The following is a 21,876-nucleotide window of genomic DNA, read 5'->3' as shown; positions in this document are numbered from 1 at the left end:
TTGTTAATCTGTTATCATGCTGCTTCCTCACATTAAAGTTGTTTCAGAAAGACTTCAAGCTGGCAGGAGCAGATGTCATTGAAAGAAAGAAGCCGTCCTACTTGTCCTCAGCCTGGCTTATGGACCTCTCCCTACTTATTCTCTTCCCTCCCTCTTTGTGCCAGCATGACACTTCACGCTGTTACACAGTGAATCAGATCAGCCACTCCTAATTTAATTCAGATCAGTTTCCTGATCCAATATGTCATGGAGCTGAACAAATACTCCTGACAGAACATGGAAAGGGCACTGCTGAGCTGGGGAATAACAAGCAGGGAAACAGGATAAGACTGGTTCTTTCAGCAGCACTACCAAATTATATCAACTTAAAATCTACCATGAAACAGTCATCTGGAACATGTTCTCCAGAGAGGTTATGGAAACTCCATCCTTATAGATACTCAAAACTCAATTGGAAATGGCCCTGAGCAATCTCATTCATCTTCAAAGTTGGCCCTGATCTGATCAAGGGGGTGGACTAGAAGAGCTTCAGAGGTCCCTTCCCATCTGCGTGATCCTGATTCTAATTTGCCTGTCCTGCTCAGCCTGCGAGTGGCACAGTACTTAGCACTATGGCCTCCAGCACGGCGACAATAACTGCTCACAAGAGAAACAAACTTATGAAAGGTTAGTATGTCTCACTAACCGAAATCTCATAACTTTTCAACTGCATATGGTTTAAAAGTTGCTTGTTAATAAGCTGGGCACTACAAGAGGCTAAATACAAGCTGAAAAGCATATGAATTCTTGAAGAATCTTTTAACCACTGTTCAATCCAAAACCCTTTTGTTCATTAACTTCTGCAAAAAACAGTGTACTCATACCTACTAGAGCAGTTTTGCTATAGTAAGATAAAATGTTCATATATCTATACTTTTCTGGTTCTGAGTCCAGGTGCACAAGTCTGATAGGAAACTATCAGTGTTAGTACTCCCGCAACATTTGTGAAAATGCAAGGTTTTATTGAAAGCTCCTGTCCTACAATTATTGCAATTTATTAAATGAAATCAATCTAATTTTGTAAAAGGAATGTATGGTTTTCTAGCAGATATGTTCACCTGTCAAAAAAGCCATGTTCATTTTATAATTTGTTCTAAACAATGATTTCAACTACTTAAATGGCTAGTATTTATTTATAAGTAATAATATATTGCAAGTGTAGTAGGATGACCTGCGATCTCTAGTTAAAACACTAACTTAGAAATCAGAAACCACATCTTATAATAGATAATACACACAGCAAATCATTAGGACAACAGGGCTGCAGGCAGTCAATCAGTAAAATATGCATTCATAAAATAACCAGTCCTCCTGATTTTCTTTTCTGCCTCCTTCCCCTAACTCCCTTGAGCAGCATTGTGAAATATGTTTTCAAAGCGACGTTCCCATGCCTAGATTGTTCTCAAAAATGTTTCTCTGCTTGATAACCTTTTAACTCTGGTCTATCCATATTTCCCCCCAACATGCACTTTGAAAGAAGATTCTTCCGTGATTTGGAAAAGTTTTCACAGTCAGTACATCAGATCAGTGGAGAGGGTGAAACATGGCGTGCAGTTTTGATGCTGCCCGCTACAGCAAAAGCTGGCTTCACACCCACTGGACCACAGACATCATTCTGGCCGACGTAGGATGCCATTGCCTCTCTCTATATTACTTTTCTAGCTTCTAATTTTTTAATTCATTTCTTAAGCAATCCCTTCCTTCTGTATATTGACTTCTTTACAAACTATATATAGCAGTAATTGTAAACAGCCTTTATTTGTGGATGGGGAAAGGGCAGTTCTCTGAACAGCGAAAAAACATTCACCCCAGCATCTTATTTCTCTGCCTTTCTTTCCCTGTATTTTGTCCCTGATTTGTCCTTCCCCTACACTGCATCTGCCATCTACTGGCACATTACTGTAAAAGAGTTTGGCATCAAAGACTTACTTCCAGGCCCTTTTATGTAAGGGCCTGTAGCCCAGCTGCAGTGCTATCCCTAGCTAGTGCTGCTCCTACCTGAGCCATGACGTGGATATAGAAGCTTTCAGAGACTCTATGATTTTTCAGAGACGCGTAAGCCAAAATTTGGGGATTAACTTCTGTATCCACAGATACATTAACTTTATAAACAGAAGTTCCCCTAAAGTAAACACATTTTCTCTTCTACTTCCCTTACCTTCCTAGCTTCCAACAGCCATGATAAAGAGCTTACCACTTATTAGAGCAACCTCCCTGCCAAACTTCAAGTTCCATTTCTCGAATACTTGGAGATACTAGGAACACTTTTTCATAAGAAAACCATTTTTTCTTTCTTTTTTTGCCCAGAACAGATATTAGGCATAAAAAACTTGAAATGGTGCTTTTTTTATTTTTTCCAAAATCAGAGACATCTGGAGAAAGGGTCCTTTAAGAAAACATGTTAATCAGCTTTAGATATAGGCACTTTGGTAAATACCACATTATTACCTTACTTTCCTTAGCACTTGTGCAAAAGCAGACTTTGTGTTTGTCATCTTTATACTGTCTCAGCTTGGGACCAAGCACCTAGGGTGATGAGTGTGACATGTTGACTTCAAGGTCTGAGTTCTGAGGGACAATTCAAAGTATAATGTTTTTGTTAGGACACTTTTTTCTGCCTTATAAGTAACAGTTACACAAAGGTAACAAAATAACTCATGAAGTACGAAATTATTCATGAGTAATACAGGCTGCACTGAGAAGAAAAATATATATTCAGAAATGCTTCTTCTTGAACGCTGTTTCTTCAAGTTTCTTCATTTCTTTCTTGGCAAGATGGTCAACGCCAACCTTTCAGAAATATGTGAGCATTCCTTTCTTTGAAATCAGATGTAAACCAGCTGTTTACTAACTCAACATCTTACTTGTACCTCATGAAGAACATGCTCTAGTCATAGGACAGCAGAAACAAAATTTTGTTTCTTGAACAATTATCTTTCCTGAGAGCAGGAGTTAGGCTTTAAGGATTTGTTTTTTTCTAATTCCTTTCTCCATGCAAATACTACATCACTGTCTGAATCTGCATATTGTAAATTTTCTTTGTCCATATGCATCCATTTCTTACTTATTCAATTTTCTGTTTGAACTATCTCTGATTTGATTCACTGTCCTTTTATTTAGGGAAAGAATTCAGGTATGTTTAGCACATTCACTGAAACATGGTTTCAATCATGACCTTGCATATGACATCTGTTACCGTATATAAATATTTCCAAAAGTACACAGGAACTGTTTAGTGCTATTTTACTTAAGTGCTGTTTTACTTTAGTGCTATTTTATCTTAAGCAGACATTTTTGCTACTTTGAATCTCTACCCTGTGCATTACACCTGCCAACCACTTCACTTTCTTGTTGATGTAAATCAGTTCTATTTCACCTTGAATTAGCACATTATCAATTTGAGGGTTTACTGGAGCTGAAACTGAGTATTTACATTGTGCAGGAAACACATTACCAGATGTTTCCCATGGCACGTTGACTATCTGCCATTAGCAACTCTATCCTCAACACTTTACTGCTGAAAGAATTAGACTGTGCAATTACTATTGGTATAACTATTGGTGAAATTACAGCTATCTGAAGGCATATTGACTGGTACAAAGGGCACAATGAAAGAAAAAGTATTCACTTGTTCTGCTATTCTGGGCCTTCTCAAGTAACACACACCCTGGGTGTTCCTCAGTTTTTCCGCTAAAAAGGAACAATTGTATCAATTTCCATTGTAGAACCTGTTAAATCAACAATGAAAGACTCAAAAATGAGTAACAGTAGCAGATAGAGCACACTATTTGTGTGGGCAAGCACTCACAACTTTATCACGCTTTCCTCCTCTCTAATTTTTGTGTTCACTTTTGACAGGATTTGACTATACATGTTTTTCATTAGATGGGTATTCAAAGCTGTGTGGTTCAAGTCACAACTGCGCTTACATGAACCGCAACTAGATTTAAAAACTGAAGGCTGGATTATGACTCGGTTATGTATTCAAAGACAGATTTTACAACAGTGTGTTTTCTTGTACATAATCAGTCTGTTGGATTCTCAAGGGCTCAAAGCCAAAACATGGCAATATTTAAAACAAAACATATGTGATTTCAAACATTCTAGATACAATGCACTTACTTAGAATCATAGAATCGTTTAGGTTGTAAAAGACCTTAAGGATCATCAAGTCCAACTGTTAACCTAACATTGACAAGTTACCCCTAACATGTCCCTCAGCACCACATCTACATGTCTTTTAAATACCTCCAGGGATGGTGACTCAACCACTTCCCTGTGCAGCCTGTTCCAATGCTTGACAAACCTTTCGGTGAAGAAATTTTTCCTAATATCCAATCTAAACCTCCCCTGGTGCAACTAGAGGTCGTTTCCTCTTGTCCTATCGCCTGTTACTTGGGAGAAGAGACCGACCCCCACCTCACTACACCCTCCTTTCAGGTAGTTGTAGAGAGCAATAAGGTCTCCTCTCAGCCTCCTTTTCTCCAGGCTAAACAATCGCAGTTCCTTCAGCCGCTCCTCACAAGACTTGCGCTCCAGACCCTTCACTTCACTTCATCCACTGAACATCACTTCTGCTTTATTCATTATTAAAAAGTTGAAGTTTATAATCTTCTGGTTCAAGGCCGATGAATAGAATTGATGGATCTCCTTGATAAACAACCATTGCCAAAACTCCAGCTGGAGTAGCCTCTTTGAGTCATGCTAACTTGCTTGGTATAAAGAGGCACCAGCAGAAAGAAAGCATATTAAAAGGATGAAGCAACTCCCACAGGGTGTAAAAAGCTATACTGCAAACTCAGGAAACAATTGGTAGATGCTTTATAAGCATCTGAAAGCAGCCTCCACCCCATGTGCTTGGGTCATGGCAAGAAACACACTGGACTGGGTCATGAGAAGAACATAAAAAGACAAAGCAGTGTGGGGTAGGAGAAAATCATCCCACCTTCTTCCTCAGAGGACTGGTAAGTGATTGTCACCAGTGCTGTAGCTTGACTTTTTTAATTGGATAGCACCCACTGTAACAAAACCATTGCAGATAGGATTATGACAGCGCATTGTAAATGTCCTTCCAAGAGAGTTTCTCAACACATTAATTCAAAAATGACTCTGAAACTGTAACTTCACAACTTCTTACAAGCTGTGGAATGGAAAAGTTGTCTGTGCAACTATAATTTGGCATCTCCACGCAGGTGCATTATAAAAATATAGCATAGCAGTCACAGACTACCTATCAGACTGCTTACCAGAGTTCCTAGCAGCTGTTATTTTGTCTTGTCATATTTACTTGCTTTTGATACCAAAATTAGGTAGATTAAAACAAGACTGGAACATGCCAGTGGAGGATTGCCTATCCAAACTCATACATATTCATACATCATTCATATACAATTAAACCCATCATGGACTTTGCATAATAGATATTGATTTAAATGTATGCGCTTAGCTTCCTCTTCATAGTCTTAAAAATTCTTGTTAGCTATGTAAACAAGACCTATGTGACTTAGTCAACTTTCTCTGCTAAACACTTGAAAACCCTCAATTAACTCTAAAAAACAGTTTTTATATAATGTTTTGTTATTTTAAAAAGTCTAAATGTTCACTGTGATAAAAGAAAATCAGATAAAAATTAATTTCATTGTAAGAATGAGAAACAAAGAGCATGAATAAGTTTAGAGTGCAGTTCACAAAGGCAGGAAAAGGGAAATAAAATAGCTACATCACTGATCTCATTCATGCGTTATACAAAACACGACAGAAGCAGATCCCTGACTCTCGGAAGTTTGATTATTTTCCATATTCTAAGAGGACTTGAAAGAAGTTTTCTTCCTCTCCTTCCCTGTACCTCACCTCACATTTGTTTTAAACTATTGACAGCTTATAATAAAAGACACCACACATTTTTTGGACCTAATATTTCATCCTAGTTTGTGTCCTTAATGAAAATGAGACATTTTATTTTCTTCCTTTTTATAAATTAGAGAAAATAGATGAAGACAACATACAAGAAAAAAACCACAAAATTTAATTTGCCACTATGAGTCATAACAGAGCAGCTCTTCAAAGGATATTTGACTGCATACAAACTATTCACAGCTTCTTAGAACCTTTTTCCTATTAACCTAATTTTCGCTAGTTAACTTTCCCCACCCACAACATACCACGTAGCCCTATTCTGACCTCTTTGGCTTTCTACATGTCTTTATCTGGCTACTGTTGTGTGTAACATAGATATTACAGCACAACAGAAATATTTGTTACATATAGACTTTCTATAACAAACTCCTTTGTAAGAAAGAGCCTGAAAATCAAAGAAAGCATTTTCCCTTCATTACATTATTTTCTCCTTTAGAATGAACCTGAGAGAAAATAAAAATCAAAAAAGCAAAAAGTCAAATTACAGCGGAGAGTTTTTTCCTCTTACATTCTTAGCTATTAGATCACGACTAAAGTTAATTAATGATAAGTCAAATGAATTTGCAGACTTTAATCAGGAGGAAAAATAATGTACCTAAAGACACAGGACAAGATGTCCCTGCTTGTTGCAGGGGGGTTGGACTAGATGACCTTTAAAGGTCCCTTCCAACCCAACACATTCTATGATTCTATATGATTCTAAGTGTTACAGGTTCAGTTCTCTGCTCTACTGCAAATTTCTTGCTCAGTCTTGGCTTCCCTAGCTGTTAACGTGACACTATTATTTTCTCTTCCTATCCTTTACTCGGTTTGTTCAGTTGGGCTATAAACTTTCAGAGGCAGCAGGGTGCCCTTCAGTGCATGTTTGTACAGCTTCCAGCGTAAAAAGCCATGATCTCGGATGGACTCTCTGAGTCCTAACTGAAGACCAACCTCCTCACAACTTTATTTTCAAAGATGTCTGACATGAAAAAACCCATAGTGAGTAAACAGACACAGAAATGCAAGGTGCATTAGAATTTTGCCTTGAAAGCATATCATACTTTTTAATTTGCATTGCCCTAATACTATTTTCTAGGCAGAGCTTTAAGTTTGACCTCCAAAGATTTGAGACTCTGAGGATCTATCAATGGAAGATGTTTCCTCGGCTTTCTGGAATACACTTCTACACAGAGGATTAGTGGAAGTACTCAAGCTATTAGCTTCTGCTTTAGAAGACAGCATGAGAGCAAAGAGGTATTATGAGAATCCATAACCTTCAAATTTATTCCCATGATAAAAAGTCCAAAATGAGCCATATACGTAGGCCTTCAGGATCTTATATAGCTTGCCTATCTTACCAAGTCTTTTGATGAAACATGAGTATTCACAGAGTGCAAAAAATATTAGAAGGCATCATTCAATGAATATGTCTGCATTATGCAGTTACAGGCTGACCCACTATGAACTTCTCTATTGATTTTGAATCTTTAAATTTTACATTAATTTTGGTTTTAAAATACAGCCTTTTTTTCTTTCAACAATCTGAAAACACTGCGCACTAACTTTTTTCAGATATTTTTTTTCTTCTTGAATGCAATAGCTGAAGTCCATAGGACTTGTGGATTCCAATGCAAGTGAGTTGTTATCAATAAACAGCCACTACGTTGCAGTAACTGACCTTGTCATAGAATCATAGAATCATAGAATCATAGAATTGTTGAGGTTGGAAGGGACCTTTAAGATCATCGAGTCCAACCTTTAGCCTACCCTGACAAGAGCCACTTCTAAACCATGTCCCTAAGTGCCCCATCTACCCTTTTTTTAAACACCTCCAGGGATGGTGAATCCACCACCTCCCTGGGCAGCCTATTCCAATGTTTAATAACCCTTTCAGTGAAAAAATGTTTCCTAACATCCAATCTAAACCTCCCCTGACGTAACTTGAACCCGTTTCCCCTCGTCCTATCACTTGTCACCAGGGAGAAGAGGTCAGCCCCCATCCCTCCACAACCTCCTTTCAGGTAGTTGTAGAGGGTGATAAGGTCTCCCCTCAGCCTCCTCTTCTCCAGGCTAAACAACCCCAGCTCCCTCAGTTGTTCTTCATAAGGTTTGTCCTCCAGACCCCTCACCAGCTTTGTAGCCCTTCTCTGGACACGCTCCAACACCTCAATGTCCCTCTTGTAGCGAGGGGCCCAAAACTGAACGCAGTACTCGAGGTGGGGCCTCACCAGTGCCGAGTACAGGGGGATGATCACTTCCCTAGTCCGGCTCACCACACTATTCCTGATACAGGCTAGGATGCTGTTGGCCTTCTTGGCCACCTGGGCACACTGCTGGCTCATATTCAGCCGGCTATCAACCAACACTCCCAAGTCCTTTTCTGTCGAGCTGCTTTCGAGCCACTCTGCCCCAATCCTGTAGCGCTGCATGGGGTTGTTGTGTCCCAAGTACAGGACCCGGCATTTGGCCTTGTGGTATGAACCTCATACCATTGGTCTCAGCCCATCGGTCCAGCCTGTCCAGATCCCTCTGCAGAGCCAACCTACCCTCAAGCAGATCAACACGCCCGCCCAGTTTAGTGTCATCTGCAAACTTACTGAGGGTGCATTCGATCCCTTCATCCAGATCATCGATAAAGATATTAAAGAGAACCGGCCCCAGCACCGAGCCCCGGGGGACACCACTTGTGACTGGACACCAACTGGATTTAACTCCATTTACCACCACTCTCTGGGCACGGCCATCCAGCCAGTTTTTTACCCAGCGAAGAGTACACCTGTCCAGGCCATGAGCAGCCAGTTTCTCCAGGAGAATGCTGTGGGGAACAGTGTCAAAAGCTTTGCAAAAATCCAAGTAGATAACATCCACAGCTTTTCCCTCATCCACTAAGTGGGTCACCTTATCATAGAAGGATATTAGGTTTGATAGGCATGACCTGCCCTTCACAAACCCATGCTGACTGGGCCTGATCACCCTGTTCTCCTGCATGTGCCGTGTAATGGCACTGAGGAGGATCTGTTCCATGACCTTCACAGGCACCGAGGTCAGACTGACTGGCGTGTAGTTCCCCGGATCCTCCTTCCGGCCCTTCTTGCGGATGGGTGTCACATTTGCTAACCTCCAGTCAGCTGGGACCTCCCCGGTTGTCCAGGACTGCTCATAAATGATACCAAGTGGCCTGGCGAGCACCTCCGCCAGCTCTTTCAATACCCTTGGGTGGATCCCATCCAGCCCCATAGATTTGTGCACCTCCAGGTGCTGAAGCAGCTCCCTCACCGTTTCCCTTTGGATTACGGGGGCTTCATTCTGCTCCCCATCCCTGTCTTCTAGTTCAGGGGTCTGGGTGCTCAGGGAACAACTGGTCCTACTGCTGAAGACTGAGGCAAAGACTTCATTAAGTACCTCAGCCTTTTCCTCATCCTTGGTCACTATGTTGCCGGCCCTATCTACTAGAGGACAGAGATAATCCTTAGTCCTCTTCTTATTGCTAATATATTTATAGAAACTTTTTTTGTTGTCCTTGACAACAGAAGCCAGGTTTAGCTCTAGCTGGGCTTTGGCTCCCAACATGAAGTAAAATTCACTAGCTTAAACCATTAATCATGACAACGCTGAGAACAGATCTTTCTTACAACAAATAAAATACCAGTGTTGCATTTGGTGGTAACAGGCTGCAGGCTAATACTACCTAAAAGGACAAAGTTACTACCTGGAATGTTTCAGAAGTCAGTAGTTAAGCACATTGACTAGTTTAAGATGTTCTTGCATCATTGGTGTTACTTTTCAGGATTGAGTCATGTTCTCTTAGCAATGCTGCTGGACTGTGTTAAGACAAGTTTCTTAAGTCGGATTTTGAAGTCGTATTGGAAAGATCTCATCCATTCACCCAAGGACGAAGAAATTTCATAGTGCCTTTAAATAAAACTGTCTCTTACTATCCAAATTATGAGAAAGTAATAAGCAAGCAAAAAAGTCGTACTGGACTTCAACTTTCCATGTTCCAGTCTCACACAGGTTTGAGTTGTACTTTCAAGGTTTACCTTTACTGGAAAGGAATATCTTAAAGGTACTGTTACATATTTTTTTGAAAGAGCAGGGCTAGCTGATTGTACATCCAGTTGTTGGAATTTAATACAGCTTTTTAAATTAATAGCTTTTCGGTGCCACACATGATTTTCATTGCCATAAGATATAGAAGAACAATTTTCAAGAGCAACAGTACTGTGGTAGTATTCAGAAATCCCAGTACCTAATTACACTGTGTTACACAAACACTGAAGACGCTCTCTGCCTAGAAACTTAATCTCCTTCAAGTGCTAATGAATACAATGTTTATAAACACATGAAAGATAAATGTGAAACAGACATAAGTTTAAATATCAGAGCAAAGCTATGTAATGACAGCACACTGGATGCCAAAAATTAGTGTTTGTAGCTTTCCTTCTTGTTGCTGCTTTTAACGCATTGTTATAATTATTGCTCCCATGGCTGCAGCTGCCAACACAGACTCTCTCGACAATACCTAAGAATAGACATCTGAGCATCACATGAGTTTCATTTCTTCTCTACTGTTAGCAGCATTTGTCTAATTATGCTTTACATAAATTTGAAACAATTGCACTATAAAACAAAGAAGTATCAATAAATGAAACATTATGATCAGAGATGCACTGGCAATTAGAATGAAACAGCTGTAATTGACTGGAGGAACTAGTGACTATGTCAGTAACATACTGTTCTCCACACTAGTGTATGTTTTGTGATACTGTATGTTAAAAACAAACATAGTCCCAAAAAAGGGCTACAGCTTATGGACGTATCCCCATTCATGATCATCAGAGTCTTTCCACAGTGCTTCTTCTGCTTCTCCTTCAGTATGTTTCTACTTCCCAGATTCCCCTATTCAACACACCTAAACCAGGCCTCTTCCTTTTTCATATCTGCACACAACACATACAACACAACTTCCCCTATTATACCAAGAACTTTTCATACCAACAAAGAGCTTTCTCCAGATCTGTCGTGTTCAAACCGTGACAAGATCTCACTGAGAGGAGTTACTGGGGGAGGAGGGGAAGGGAAGGTGTTAACTACTTTATGTAGATATGATGCTTCTTCAAACGATTATTCTTGGCTTTGAAACGCATCTGTTTGCCTGCAATAATTGGGTGCTACAAGAAAAACTGTAATCAAAGAAATCACTCAGTTGCCTGCAGAAAAAAGTATTCTCTTTAAAGAAGAGAGCAGAAGTTAAACTAGGACAACTCAGCTTTAGTAAAGCAGATTTAACAAACCAGCACTTTGTGAATCCACCCTTATGGTTCTTCCTGTGGTTGCCACTCAGCCTACGTTTCCAGTGTCACCCATGACACACTTTGGAGACATACGATTACTTATAAAGTGAAATCAGATTCTAACATAATCCTGCATCATTTACAGTCTCACATTAGACTTTCTTCCCAATTGGCCTGCAGGGGCCAGAAGAGTTTCCACAAATAATATTTTAAAATAAGAATAGAGGGAGGCATTGTGACCTCCAGAACGTAAACCAGGACATGGAAATGCAGTTCCAGCTTTGACATTAAAAATTAATGGGAAACGGTTGCTGGTGGGGAAAAAAAAAAAACACAATCAAAAAAACGACCACACATACAAAGAAAAACTCTGACTCATGAATCTCAAAGTATTTTGCTTGCTACCCAAAACCAGAGCAAAAACCTCCATGCTCCAAACTTTAGTTTAACTTCTATTCTTTTTAAATTAGCAAGGCAGCTGTCATAATGTAAGCCCTGCAAGAAAGATGCCTTCAGGAAAGAAACAGAAAAGGAAAGGTAAAAATCTTACCCTTTCACGACTATCTTTATTTGATTGATTTATGAGCTTTGCACTTTTGGCATACACCACTTGCTCTCAAAAGGTTTGTGAAAGTCAAGTTCCAGACAAGGGAATAAGTGAAGCAACAGAGAAATAGCATCTTCTGTTGTTGAATGTTTAAATGCATCAATTTATTACCTGAACGCACTTTTCTTATTTTGTTTTATGATTTCTAGAGACAGCAGGTAGCTTAAGGCTCTACATTACCAGATCTTTAACTGGAACCATTGTTATACTGAATTGGAACAGGGGAGCTATAATTAATCATGCACTGAGTTAAACAGGGTTAACTGAACGTAGTTTTTGGTAGTCTGACAAAGATACACACACAGGTGTATTTGGATTAAACAGCTCAGCCAGTCTAATGCTCAGCCTTGTTCCACCAGTACCCATGCTGCCTGACCTCCACCCTAATCCTATCCATATAATCATCTGTATGCTTTTTTTCTGTGTTAATTTTACATCAGTTTAGTGAGCTTAATTGGCCAACCTAGGAATCACTCTAGTGCAATGGAAACAGTAGGTACACATTGCCTGGAGTGGGACTGTACCTTTCATTGGCAACTATATTTTAGACCATCTTACCTCACCTCCTAGGACTTTCTTCATAAGCATCCTATCCCTTCTAAACTGCACAGCTTTCAGCTTCTTGGTTCTTGTTACGTTAATTTAATCACTTATCCAATTGCCATATTCTCTTACACTGAATTTCACAGTGGAGAAATTGGAAATAAGGAGAAATGAAAATAAGTAGAAAGAACTCTACCCTCTCTCTTTCCTCATCCAGAAACATCAGAGATTGTGTACGTATTAAAAAAATATTTCCTTTTTTCCTTTTATTTTGATTTTAGCACTGTTAAACTCACTGATCCTTTTTCAAATCAAACTCAGTGAAAAAAGTGTATGCACATGATACTAATGCTATTTAGCTATGTAAATGCTATGTAAAATGCAGCTTCCAAAACAGTTTGTGTCACTTTGAAACCATCCTGCTAAACTAATACTATAAAATATATTTAAAATATTAACTTTTCTGCAGGAAACGACTAAAAAAATTCGAAGTTTAATTTACCTAACAGCTACCACACTTTATGCCAATACGATAAATATCCAATGCATTTATGTTGTTACCAAGCATGAGGTACAAGAACTCTGGACAGCCTTTTTTAAGAAAATCAGCCTGACTGCCCTGATACACCAGTTTTATTCCATACAGTGGCAATATTTTTTCTAAGAGAACTCTATTGCAGTTGGCTTATCATGGCAGAAATGTTGTGAATAGCTTTGACAGACAGGAGTTTTGCAATGAGAAGGTCATAGGCTTTGTTTGGATCTTCCCTTGTCTGATTAGACAGAGAGTATTTTACCACAATTGGCTTTAGCCACTGATTTTCATTTCCAAATACCTGTCATCACCGTCACTGATGCATTCAGGAAGAGCAAGACTACAGCCAAACAGCATGATGTGTTGATAGCAGCTGAGACGACTGAGATAACTGAAGAACTTCAGGAACTTTTCCATTTCAATACTTTTGACAATGGAAAGAACTGAAGTTATAGTGGTGTAGTTATATGGCAGCATTTGGCACTGGCTGTTGGTGATATTTATGCAGGCACCTGTGAAATCAAAACAATATATTTAGAACAAAAGTATCACCATTTAATAGTTGGTTCAAAGCATTTATTGAATTGACTAGTCAGTACATATGATATATAAGCAATGCCTGTACCTCACAGAAAAGACAACATTCCATAATGCTATCATAATACTGTCAAAAAATAAGAAAAAAGAAAAAAAGGACTCTGGAGAAGCTCGGTAGCTTTGTTTGGAAAACCAAACAAACTTTTCACAATCCTCTGAACCTCTACAAAACTGGACTAGAAATAACACAAAACAAATTTCTTTCTGACACAGGTTGGATGAACATACAATAAGAATAGCCTGGATACAGCCAACTTTGGTGGAAACTAAGAATGGCCATCATACAAAAAAAGCTGCTCTGTTTTGGATGTTTCCATAAAAAACTGGCTGGATGGCCGTGCCCAGAGAGTTGTGATTAATGGGGTGAAATCCTCTTGGCGGCCGGTCACCAGTGGTGACCCTCAGGGCCCAGTTTTGGGGCCAGTTTTGTTTAATATCTTTATCAATGATCTGGATGAGGGGATCAAGTGCACCCTCAGTAAGTTTGCAGATGACACCAAACTAGGTGGGAGAGTTGATCTGCTTGAGGGTAGGAAGGCTCTACAGAGGGACCTGGACAGGCTGGATTGATGGGCCAAGGCCAACTGTATGAGGTTTAATAAGGCCAAGTGCTGGGCCCTGCATTTCAGTCACAACAACCCCAAGCAATGCTACAGCTTGGGGAAGAGTGGCTGGAAAGCTGCCCAGCAGAAAAGGACCTGGGGGTGCTGGTGGATGGCCAGCTTAATATGAGCCAGCAGTGTGCCCAGGTGGCCGAGAAGGTCAACCGCATCCTGGCTTGCATCAGGAATAGCGTGGCCAGCAGGAGCAGGGAAGTGATGGTGCCTCTGTACTCGGCACTGTTGGGGCCTCACCTCGAGTACCATGTTCAGTTCTGGGCCCCTGTGTACAAGAGGGACATTGAAGTGCTGGAGCGTGTCCAGAGGAGAGCTACCAGGCTGGTGAGGCGTCTGGAGACCAGGTCATATGAGGAGAGGCTGAGGGAGCTGGGCATGTTTAGCTTGGAGAAGAGGAGGCTGAGGGGAGACCTCATTGCCCTCTACAACTACCTGAAAGGAGGTTGGAGAGAGGTGGGTGTTGGCCTCTTCTCCCAGGTGAATAATGACAGGACCAGAGGAAATGGTCTGAAGTTGCGGCAGGGGAGGTTTAGATTAGATATCAGGAAGAATTACTTTACTGAAATAGTGGTCAGGCACTGGAACAGCCTGCCCTGGGAGGTAGAAGCGTGTAGATTTGGCACTTCAGGGCATGCTCTAGTGACAGAGATTGTAGGCGGTTTTTTTGTGTGTGATGGTTGGACTTGATGATCTCAAAGGTCCCTTCCAACCATGAAGATTCTATGATAATGTTTCTCTTTTTGCTACCATTCTACTTCGCAGTGGCCTTTCCTGCCAAATTCACCAACCTGCTTACCTATTTTTCCCAAGGTGATGGTCTTACCTCCACAGTCTTTCTTCTCTGTCCAAACAACGTAGAATTATTTGATTTTATAGGCTGAACACCTACCCTGTCCTAAACTGTTGTCCCACTCTCGACCTACCAGAGCAACCTTTCTCTGCTTATGCACTGTCATGTGCAGTAGGCTCTCTCAGCTATGCATGATCATCAGGTTAACTCACTACACAAAGTTCTTAAGAGTGAGTTTCAAAAGCCATACATCAAATTCAAAATTTTCATCAAGAACAAACTATTAAAATCTAATATTTATGACAGCTCCCTTCTTTGATGAAGGCCTTTCTAGACTACCTAGTCAGGCTCCAGCAGCATTTTTTTCACACTCAGAGCGTATCCACATTGTACAATAAGCTGGGACCTCAGCCCATTCTCAAGACCAGACTCCATCACTAATCATGATGTAAACAAATCAAACTCATGCTAAATGATGATCCCAACTCTAGCCTTCTGAAGGGGGAAAACTCTTGAGCACATTCAAGCCTTAGCACTCATGTTCTTATTATCCGAGCAAACTGGACATTGGTAGCACCAAATGGGGTAGATCCTTTCCATCATCAGACATTTTGGGACTGGCTTCTTCCAATAATTATGTGACTCATTTACACCCAAACTCCTGAACTGATAAATGCTGGGCATGCAAAGCATACAAGATGTAGCTATTAGGGTTCAGCAAGTCTGTCTCTTCCTCACCTTTCAGTCCAAACACAGTCCTCACTGTCTAAATGCACTAGTGGCAAATTCTGGTATCTATGAACTAATACAGCCTCACATAAGAGTAAGGGAAAGCAAAGCATAATGAAGAAAAAAAAATCGTTAGGGCTTTTTCAAGTTGCAATGTCTTTGAAGGGATGGACAAAAAAGGTGGGTTTCAAATTTTATCTTGACTTGTTAAAAAATAATCCCTATTTTTTCAGTGCCTGCTGAGTGTACTCAAAGTTCCTCCCTTTCTCTTCTCCCTCTCCAGAAATCTACCAACAAAATCTAAGGAATTGAATATTGCCCCACTTAAATAACAGCAAGTCTCTGCCGTCATTCTAATCAAGCTAAAACTATCTCCACAAGTCCCTGTGTTAAGATTCCTCCCCTTCCCAGTACTGCCAATGAGAAATCTCAGAACAAGTGTACACCCATTTTCTGCTACACTCCCTTTTCACTCCTACACTAGAGTGACTAATGAACCTGTTCATACCAGAATCACATTTTTCCATATAATTCAGGGGCAGATTCTTCATTCAGAATTAAAAGTAAATGCTGGGAGATCAGCAAAAAAGTGGTGAGCCTCCAAATTAAGAGAACTTTCAAAATTGCAGAGTGCAGTTTTCAAAAGTGGCTATATGAGTTAGTACCACATGCCAATGATTTTTAGTGCCACCTCTGCTCTGAGGCTGTACAGGTATTTTTGAAAATAGCACCAGGATGATCACCAAATCTACCTGTTAGGCTGTGACACCAAAATCTAGTGATACTAAAATACCTTTCCAGAGGAAAGGGGAAAGGGAAGACAGGTGGAGGGAAGGGAAGAAAATTCACTTCAGAATCACAAAGTTTTCTTTTAAAAGATGCCACCTCTGGAATGACTACTGACTTTGTGACTTTTGCACAGTATCTTGACCTGCTATAAAAATGTAAAATCTCTCTCCATTTTTTACATTGCATTTTGCACTTGAACGAACTCTTTGCCATTTATTTGGACTTTGCTTAAAAGACTTTTATTGCTTGGGAAAGCTTAAGAACACTAAAGTTCTGATTTAAATATTACAAATATTGAAGCTTTCACAGGAGAAATTATTTAAACTGCTAACCTCCCTACAGTTATCTCTTGCCTACATTCTTTTGCTGATGCTCGGACTACATTTTCAGTAACTGTTGTGATAAAAGGATAACATACCCACGCAAAATTCTGGGTCTCCCCCACCCACAAACATTTCACACTGAAGTTATTTAAATAAATAAGATTATCCTAAACTGGGGGGGAGGAGGGCTTACACAAATGGAATTTCAACAAAATTATGCACAAAATCACCTTGTATCTCCTGAGACACAATTGCAAAATAGTCCCTGCCATGACATGTGCCAAAAAGCAGTGGCATTTTGGCTGAGATCATGTGCGTGGGCTCCTTTAGACCTTTTATAATTCACACAATCCTGACAGAGAAGGGCTACAGTTCCTTGGAGCTATCTGATCTTTTAGGAGTACTCAGTGGCTGGACAGCACAGCACTGAAGTCAACATTCATGGCCAAGAAGATATACTTTTATAGCAATTTTACAAGAATTTTTAAAACAACGAAAGAGAGATGCAAGGAGGGACTAAACCCAGGACCTGCCCTTGCAATAGAATCATGATCCATCTTCAGTTCCGTGAATGTTGCATTCCTATAAAACAACATCAGTTCAGCATTAATCCCAGGCACATCCGTATCCTGGAACACTTATGGAAAGCAGGTACCTGGGTTAGAACTTCATCTTTTTAACACTGATCCTCAATCCACATCTTCTATTTTTTGTTCCATCATTCACCCAGCAAGTAAATTACAGTGCAACAGGTGAGTGTCCCATACCCTCAACACCTCCAAGTCAAAGCATAATTTCAGGATGATAGCAATTGTTGCATCACAGTATTATATATATCTCAGATTCTCACTGCAGTAGTAACAAGTGCTATAGTCTCAAAAACCCTGTCCAGTAAATTAAGGAAAGCTATCTTGTGTTTGTACACAGGACTCAGGAACAGCACCCCACTGGCTCACTTATACCACACGGAGCTGCAGAGCACGGATGCATCGGCCCTCTCCAAGCCAGCCCACAGACCTCTAACCCAGCAGCAGGCAGGTGTATCTTTATTGCTTTGCAAGGGACCTCTCAAGTTCCACACAACCGCATAAATTGGTCATACTTTGAGTAATACGCTATTTCAGAGCAAGGTCATTTCACCTAAACTGAGACCAGTAGAAAACTCAAAAGATTCTCTATTCTGATCGTGTGCACAAAACAAGTCCGTCTGGTAATTCTTGCATCAAACCCAATACCTTGTGACAGACAGAAAATACCTTTCAGACAGGCAAGCCTGCTCAGTGCCAAATTGCTCTCTACAAAAGCAAACAGTGACACAGACACAGCGTTCTACAGAACAAGGAATAATTTATTTTAAAGGACAGTAGAAGTAGGAGAAAAGCTATTTAAAATACAAGCAAAAGGGACTGCTAATTTAATGAGGAGTATGTATTTAAATAAAAAGATTGAAGAGATAAGGTAACTATTTTAGTAAGAATAACAGTATTCTTTCTTTTTCAAATAAACAAAATCTGAATAATTACACTGACAAACAGCCACAGATATAAGAAAAGAATGCAGTAAACCTCAAAATGCATAACTATTCTACTGAATTGCTAAATTCTGCTCCATATGCACAGGCTAAGCGTGTTTTACAAATTATGCGGCCCTGCAGTGCCAGAATGCTAATCTGACTGATGGTATAACATACTGGTACTAAACATGTTACCAACCAAGCAGGAAACAGAGCAGAGAAGAAGATAAATGCTGGATACACATAGAAAAGCCTCAACCTATTTACTTCTTTTCTCCAGTAAAACTTCATTAATTATGGGGAATACAAGGCACATAAACTAGTTTTGGCAATCCCTAATGGGGGGGGAAAAAAGAGCAGTGAATTAGAATAACAACATGTGAAAAAGCTGTTGATCAGAACAGCGTGGTTCCTAATTATATGGGTCATTTCTGACATTCATCTAAATTAAGAGTTTTGAGGTTTCTGTTTATCAGTGGCTATTGCCAGATGGACTGAACTGGTAAAAAAGGGCTTCCTTCTACTCCAACAATTGCAATGCAACTCTACTGTTTCATATTCAGTGCTGCTGAAACTAATTTAAACAATGCATTTTCCCTTTCCCTCTCTCCTCTTCAGATTGTTCCCAGATTGTACTACCTATGGATTCCATCTGCACAAAGTGAACTGGACTAGAGGATTGAGCTGACTGAAAATAACCACCTACATTCTTTCCGCAAAGGCAATGCAACCAGAACTGCAGCTTAAACTTGATTAATCATTTTAGTTTCAAAATGCTCAACCATCCCTATAGTGATAAGGTCACGATTCCTCACCCAACAGTGGTTGTCACGTCTGGGTATTTTTGAGGGCATGCAATGAACTAGCTCTGGACATTAACCTGCCTGAAAAAAACAGCCTCTCCTTCTCCCTTTCCCTCTTCCTCTCCTCCAGCACTTTTTAATTTTTGGGCGGGCACAGGGTGGAGGAGAGAAAGAGGAAAAGAATAACTATTTCATTTGGATCAGATCATTGGGTCGAACAGCTTTTTGGCAGAAAAAACATTTGTTGTACGCAGCCTGATTTTCATATCCCAGGTCGTTTGCTGATATTTCAATTAGAAAATAATTTTTTTAATCAGAGCAACTTTTACAGAACATCTTTAGGTAGCTTATGAAAATGAAACAGTGTTCAATTTGCAGTAGTGATCACCACCCACTTCAATACAGAACTTAGCTTGGTACCCTCTCAGTACGAATTTGAACAGTTGCAGTCCATAAATTCACCAGTAAAGCCTCAGTAAAACCAAGGAAAAATGGCAACATTCACCTGGCTCTTTCATAGCAAAAGCTCTACAAATGTGGAATGAAATCTCATCTTTAATGCTAAAATGTCTTGAAAATTTCTAGGAATCCCATTAAAAAGAGCAAACCCAAACCAAACTCATCCATTCTAACTTAGAAACTTGCCTGCCTTGCCTACAGCAGCAATTTGCAGACTTCTTGATATGAGAATGACCTTCAGCAAACCAATTTTTTTCCAATCCCAAGTTGCTATGTTCTCCTGACCGTAAAAGGATTTTGTGACTCTGCTTGATTTCACAATCTCATTATGTGAGACATATGAAGTTATAGAATGCCTTTTGTACCTCCTCTGTCCTGTTGCTATTGAATATCCAGATTGTCATGGACTTTTGCTCCAGATCAAAGGAGCATGGCATTCCACCTAGCATCTGGTGCTCTCAGCAAAATTCTTTCCAAAACTCATTACTGTCTTCAAAAATTTTAATGCCTCTTTTAATTTACTATGACATCTTGGTATGTTTTTCATTTCAATTAAAACAGAAGATGGACAGATTTTCTTGGCCTCCCTCTAGCTATGAATTTCTCACGTACAGTCCGATTGGGACTGAAATTGGGACTGAACTGATACAGCATTTCAGATGTTTTCTCCATAACTCAGGAAAAGCGCCTCAGTGAGTGATTTTCTTCTGACACACTTCAATAGATGCCAGGAACTAGGATCCCTCCTTTGGAATCTGCCCAGCAGGAAAATCTAGAAACTGTTTTCTCCCTAGTTCAAGTATCAGGAGTTAAAATCAACTATTTCACAACAAAAGCATAGTCTGCAATTTTTTCACAGGAACACTAGCTTGAAAACATGATTTCCACATTTCAGGGCAGCCTCCGCTTCCTGACGTGAGGGACAGCTTGGCTGCCCAGTGTGACCGCTGGGTGACTGTTCCCTTCTAAACATGTTCTCAGGCCCTTCCTTGCATTTTTTCCACACTCCTAGAAAAGTTGCATATTTGTTCTCTTCCAGGACACATTATACCATAACAGAAAACATCAATCAATCCCTACGGAACAGCACACAGTCATATTACACTATCAAAGAAAATAAAAAGGATACCTACACATTCTGGAGGAAAACCACCAAGATTTCTACAGCTAGGAAGCGCATTAGTTGAGAGCTCTTTTAGCCCCTTGGAAAAGTACAGTTAAATGCAGGATAGCAGACCTTAATAAATTTAAGAAACTAATTATATGATAAGAGATTAATAAAATTGAAGTACTGGTGTCATAATCTCTAACACTAAAAGAAAAATAAAGTCTGAAGGAAAAAGTATTTTAAATTACAACACCTGATACAGATAAGAGTAAAGTATTATTAGCATTTCTGTCAAAGGAAAATTCAGTCAATAGATTATAGTGGTTTATGAGTGTCTTCTGGCCTTGACAGTTCCACCAATGGCTAAAATATATCGTACCACCCTCCAGCCAAAAGCTTTCACTGTATTAACTACTGTTTTGTCTCTCATGGATATAATTAATTACTCAGAATTAAAATAAAATTCAGATATAACTTCTCTCACTTTATTTCCCTGGGGTTTGCATCCTCTTACTTCATTTAGTGAGAGGATTACACCCAACAAAACTTGCCTGTTTTTCCCAGCTTTCTCAGTATCTGGCATAGGCGGCAATGGGGAGTCTGGTCTGCAGGGTGGACTCTGTGAAGAAAGGCTGGGGCTGCTCTGTGTTGGACATGGCTGGTTCCAGCCAGCACCAATGGACCCACCACTGGAGCCCCTCAGCTGGTGAAGGATCCATGCTGGAGCAGACTTATCCTGAGGGACTGCAGCCCATAAAGAGGACCCACTTGAGAGCTACTCTGGAGTAGGAGGGACCTCAGGCTGGGGCAGGGAAGAGGTGTGAGGAGGAAGAAGCAGCAGAGAGGAACTGTTATGAACCAACCACAACCCCCAGTCCCCATCCACCCTGTGCCACGCACAGCAGTGAGGAGGTAGAGGGGATGGGATTGAAGGAGTGAAGTTGAGCCTGGGAAGAAGGACGGGGTGGGGGGGAAGGTGTTTAGTTCTTGTACTTGTTTCTCACCATTCGACTCTATTTTTAATTGGCAATACGTTCAAATAATTTTCCCCAGGTCGAGTCTGGTTTGTACCTGATGGCAATTGGTAAGTGGTCTCCCATCTTTACCTCAGCCCATGAGCTTTTCCATCTTATTTTCTCCCTCTGTCCTCTTGAGGGAGGAAATGAGAGAGCAGCTGGGTGGGCATCTGGCAGCCACCCAAGGGCAACCCACCATAATCTTATAAAAATATT

The 21,876-nt window shown here is 40.2% G+C and overlaps 1 protein-coding gene across 2 annotated transcripts in view; it reads right to left on the bottom strand.

Annotated features, from left to right (window-relative positions):
- Positions 1-21,876, bottom strand: part of CORIN (corin, serine peptidase) — a 149,115-nt gene that overhangs the window by 81,702 nt on the left and 45,537 nt on the right. For both annotated transcript variants that reach the window (XM_054204227.1, XM_054204228.1), the window contains exon 4: positions 13,218-13,428. In XM_054204227.1, the coding sequence (XP_054060202.1) occupies positions 13,218-13,428 (211 nt within the window). The remainder of the gene's footprint in view (positions 1-13,217; positions 13,429-21,876) is intronic.

Source organism: Rissa tridactyla, chromosome 5 (assembly GCF_028500815.1).
Source record: "Rissa tridactyla isolate bRisTri1 chromosome 5, bRisTri1.patW.cur.20221130, whole genome shotgun sequence".
In the NCBI taxonomy this organism is placed as follows: domain Eukaryota; kingdom Metazoa; phylum Chordata; class Aves; order Charadriiformes; family Laridae; genus Rissa; species Rissa tridactyla.
Note: the sequence above shows the minus strand (reverse complement) of the source record. Positions and strands in the feature narration are given on the sequence as shown.